Genomic DNA, 3,197 nt, shown 5'->3' on the forward strand with positions numbered 1-3,197 from the left:
TGCCTGATGTAGTGTACATTATCAACAACTTCATCTAACTTCACATTAACTGGTGATGTACAAAGTGTCAACTTTGGTAGTTTCTTGTAGTAATGAGCTTTGTTTAGTAACTACTGCCTGATGTAGTGTACGTTATCAACAACTTCATCTAACTTCACATTAACTGGTGATGTACAAAGTGTCAACTTTGGTAGTTTTTTGGAGTTATGAGTTTTTCTTATTAAATACTGCTTGACATAATGCAAGTTATCAACCAGTTCATTTAGTTACATTAACTGGTGAAGTGGAAAGTGTCATCTTTGGTAGTTTCTTCTAGTAATGAGCTTGTCTTATTAAATACATTCATTAATGAATTGCAGTGTGTAGACTTTGGTACGATATTTAATAATTAGCTCCTCTCATTAGACATTCACTAATGTATTACACAGTGTATAGGATATTTGATAATTAGCTCCTCTCGTTAACATTTACTGATGTATTGCATAGTGTAGAATTTGGTAGGATATTTGACGTATTGCACAGTATATACCTTGGTATGATATTTGATAATTAGCTTCTCTCATTAGGTTATTCAATAACTAGCTCATTAAATGTTGATTGATGTAAAATTACAAAATTATTCAAGAGACTTTTTTGTAAAAATGAATTAAAATATCTAATATGCTGTATAGTAAGTAGAAAGAACTTGAGTTAGACTGTAGCCCTGAATATATAGACATTGCCACAGATGCTTGTGTTTGGCATTCCCTTTGTTCCACCAAGATAATTTCCAATTAACCTTGATTTTCCTTACAATGAGCTGTTCATGGGACTATTTCTCTGAAATCATACATTCCATTACCATTTTCTCCAGCCATTTCTTCTGCATTGGTATGCACTCAGAGAATATCACCTTTCGGGTCTTTATTCCTGCAGGTAACACTTGCTGAAGGAATGACTTGATCTTCCTGTGCTCCTGCAGAGTATATTCAAAGCCTTTCTAGTTCTTGTTCAGTTTGCAAAGTTTTCTTAGTGGCTACAATTTTCAAATGAATCCATACTACAGTTTCCATTTGGTGTCCCTGGTGCAGTTCTTCTCATCTAAAACGCATCTTCTTTTCATGTTCATTCTTATCCATGCCCCTTGATAGATAACAAGTAATGTTAGTCCTTATTTATTCTTCAATAGCCAGTAGGTCAAGTATATAGAATGATATACATTGATTAGATGATTTAATGTTTGATAATCAAATATGTTTAAGCTGTTGTTTAATAAATAATTTCTAAGAATTTCATTATTAAATTAACTCACCACAGAGTATGAATTAAGAAAGCCTTATTACATAAAAGAAGTATTTGACATATACGTGTCATTCATTAATTTTGTTTCGATTCTTCCAGGAAACACTAAACCTCTAACCTTTGATGAAGTTTACAACCAGTCCAGCCCCAACAACTGTACCGTTTACTGTGGTGGTATCAACCAAGGACTTACTGGTCAGTGGATTAAGTTTAAACCAGTACAGTAGAAGCTAGACTTAACTGGAATGACCAGTACAGTTTTGTAGTGGTCAGTTTTTGTTGTTTTTTTCACTGATGTACAAAATAAGTGAACAATTATTATGTTTGTTCTGAAAAAAGAAATGTTCTGGTTAATGAAATATGACCATTTCACATTTGAAAAATTAATCAATGGATTAATTATGCATTCAACAGTTAAATATGATTGTTTTAATTACTTAGAGTAAACAATTAGAACTTAACATATTTAGTTAGTACCAATATAAAACAAGATATCCCACTGAGTAGAAAATAGATCAAGCGCTGACTTGTTTAATGTTGATTGAGGATCCTGCTTAGTAAGTCAATGATACAAGAAACAGTTTTTTAGCAGTAAAAATTTATTTACTGAAATAAACAACAATGTTTTGATCCATAATAAAATGTCATTTTCAGGTTGCCATTATGGTCAAACAATACATGACAAGTTCAAATTACAATAACGTTTTGCCACATAGTAGTGTGTTATGTTCAGGTAAAATTGATAAGTGCTGCAGACATGGAGTCAAAATATGGATTTCCAGCCTAATTTGTTCACTTTTTTTTGTTAGAGTCCCTAGTTGTAGGCTTGAAAATATAATCTTTTCATTTTGATTCAGATTGTTTATGTATTATTTTGACTATCTCTATTCCCCTTTTTAAATTAACAGTTTTTAATTCTCTTGTTTCTTAAGTTTTTATATACATTTATGGAGAATAAATTGTAATCTACATACATGTGTATGCATTCAGTTAAATGTTACGTTTTCTCCACCCATCCATTATTTACTGAGCCAGGTGGTTTTGTGCCTGAGGTTTCATGTAAACATGCGTTTAACAAGTGTAGAGTATAAAGGATGTTGCTCACAACAACATTGCATATATTATGTATTTATGGCCACATAAATCAGCTTTCAACTAGAAGGGCACTCAATAGAGCGCAGACCTCCAGTGTGTAACTTTCATCATATTTGGCCCTCAAAAAATATGAAAACCTTTCCATATGTCTGTCATTATCAACATAGACCATTTTTGGTAGGACAATGAGGAATAATATTCTATGTAACTCCATCAAGTTTCATTAAAATATGATCATTTTTGACTGAGTTAGAGAGAAAAAATTGTGTGAAAATTGGTCTCCATGTTAACAAATAGGGATTTTTTATTTTTGTGACCTTGCTGTGACTTTGACCCTCAAAAACTAATCACTTCTTAGTTAGATCATAGTTGAAATTTATACCAACTTTCATTCAAATCCATTCAGCCATTTTCAAGAAATCTTGCCGACAAACACATAGGGGGTGAAAACACAACTTCTGTCCACCTTATGTGGCAGGGTTATGAAAAATAATCAACTTTTTAAATAGGTCATGGACATTTGCTACGTTTCAAATAGTATATCTGTGTAGGTTTTGATGCAAAATACTCAGCCAATTTTGCTGTAAGCTTGTGAAATAAAAATATTAATAATAAAATAATACTAAATTACACACTCACCAATTCAGCAAAGTATGAAAATCAGTAGAATAAATCACCACTCACTATGGTAATCATTTACTGTTAGAAAACTCACTGAAATAGTCACAGAAAACTACGTAGAGACAAAGTCAGGGGCGGATTGGGATGGCTAAGCGGCCCGGGACTGGGATCACAGAGTGGCTCTGGACAGGTTTTCTGTT

The 3,197-nt window shown here is 32.5% G+C and overlaps 1 protein-coding gene across 4 annotated transcripts in view; it reads left to right on the forward strand.

Annotated features, from left to right (window-relative positions):
- LOC106458747 (nucleolysin TIAR-like) overlaps positions 1-1,523 on the forward strand; it is a 231,060-nt gene extending 229,537 nt beyond the window's left edge. For all 4 annotated transcript variants that reach the window (XM_022385055.1, XM_013918286.2, XM_022385056.1 and 1 more), the window contains one exon: positions 1,381-1,523. In XM_022385055.1, the coding sequence (XP_022240763.1) occupies positions 1,381-1,508 (128 nt within the window). In that variant the 3' untranslated portion in view covers positions 1,509-1,523. The remainder of the gene's footprint in view (positions 1-1,380) is intronic.
- Positions 1,524-3,197: the final 1,674 nt, after the last annotated feature.

This window comes from Limulus polyphemus, unplaced genomic scaffold (genome assembly GCF_000517525.1).
Source record: "Limulus polyphemus unplaced genomic scaffold, Limulus_polyphemus-2.1.2 Scaffold508, whole genome shotgun sequence".
NCBI classification, from domain to species: Eukaryota; Metazoa; Arthropoda; class Merostomata; order Xiphosura; family Limulidae; genus Limulus; species Limulus polyphemus.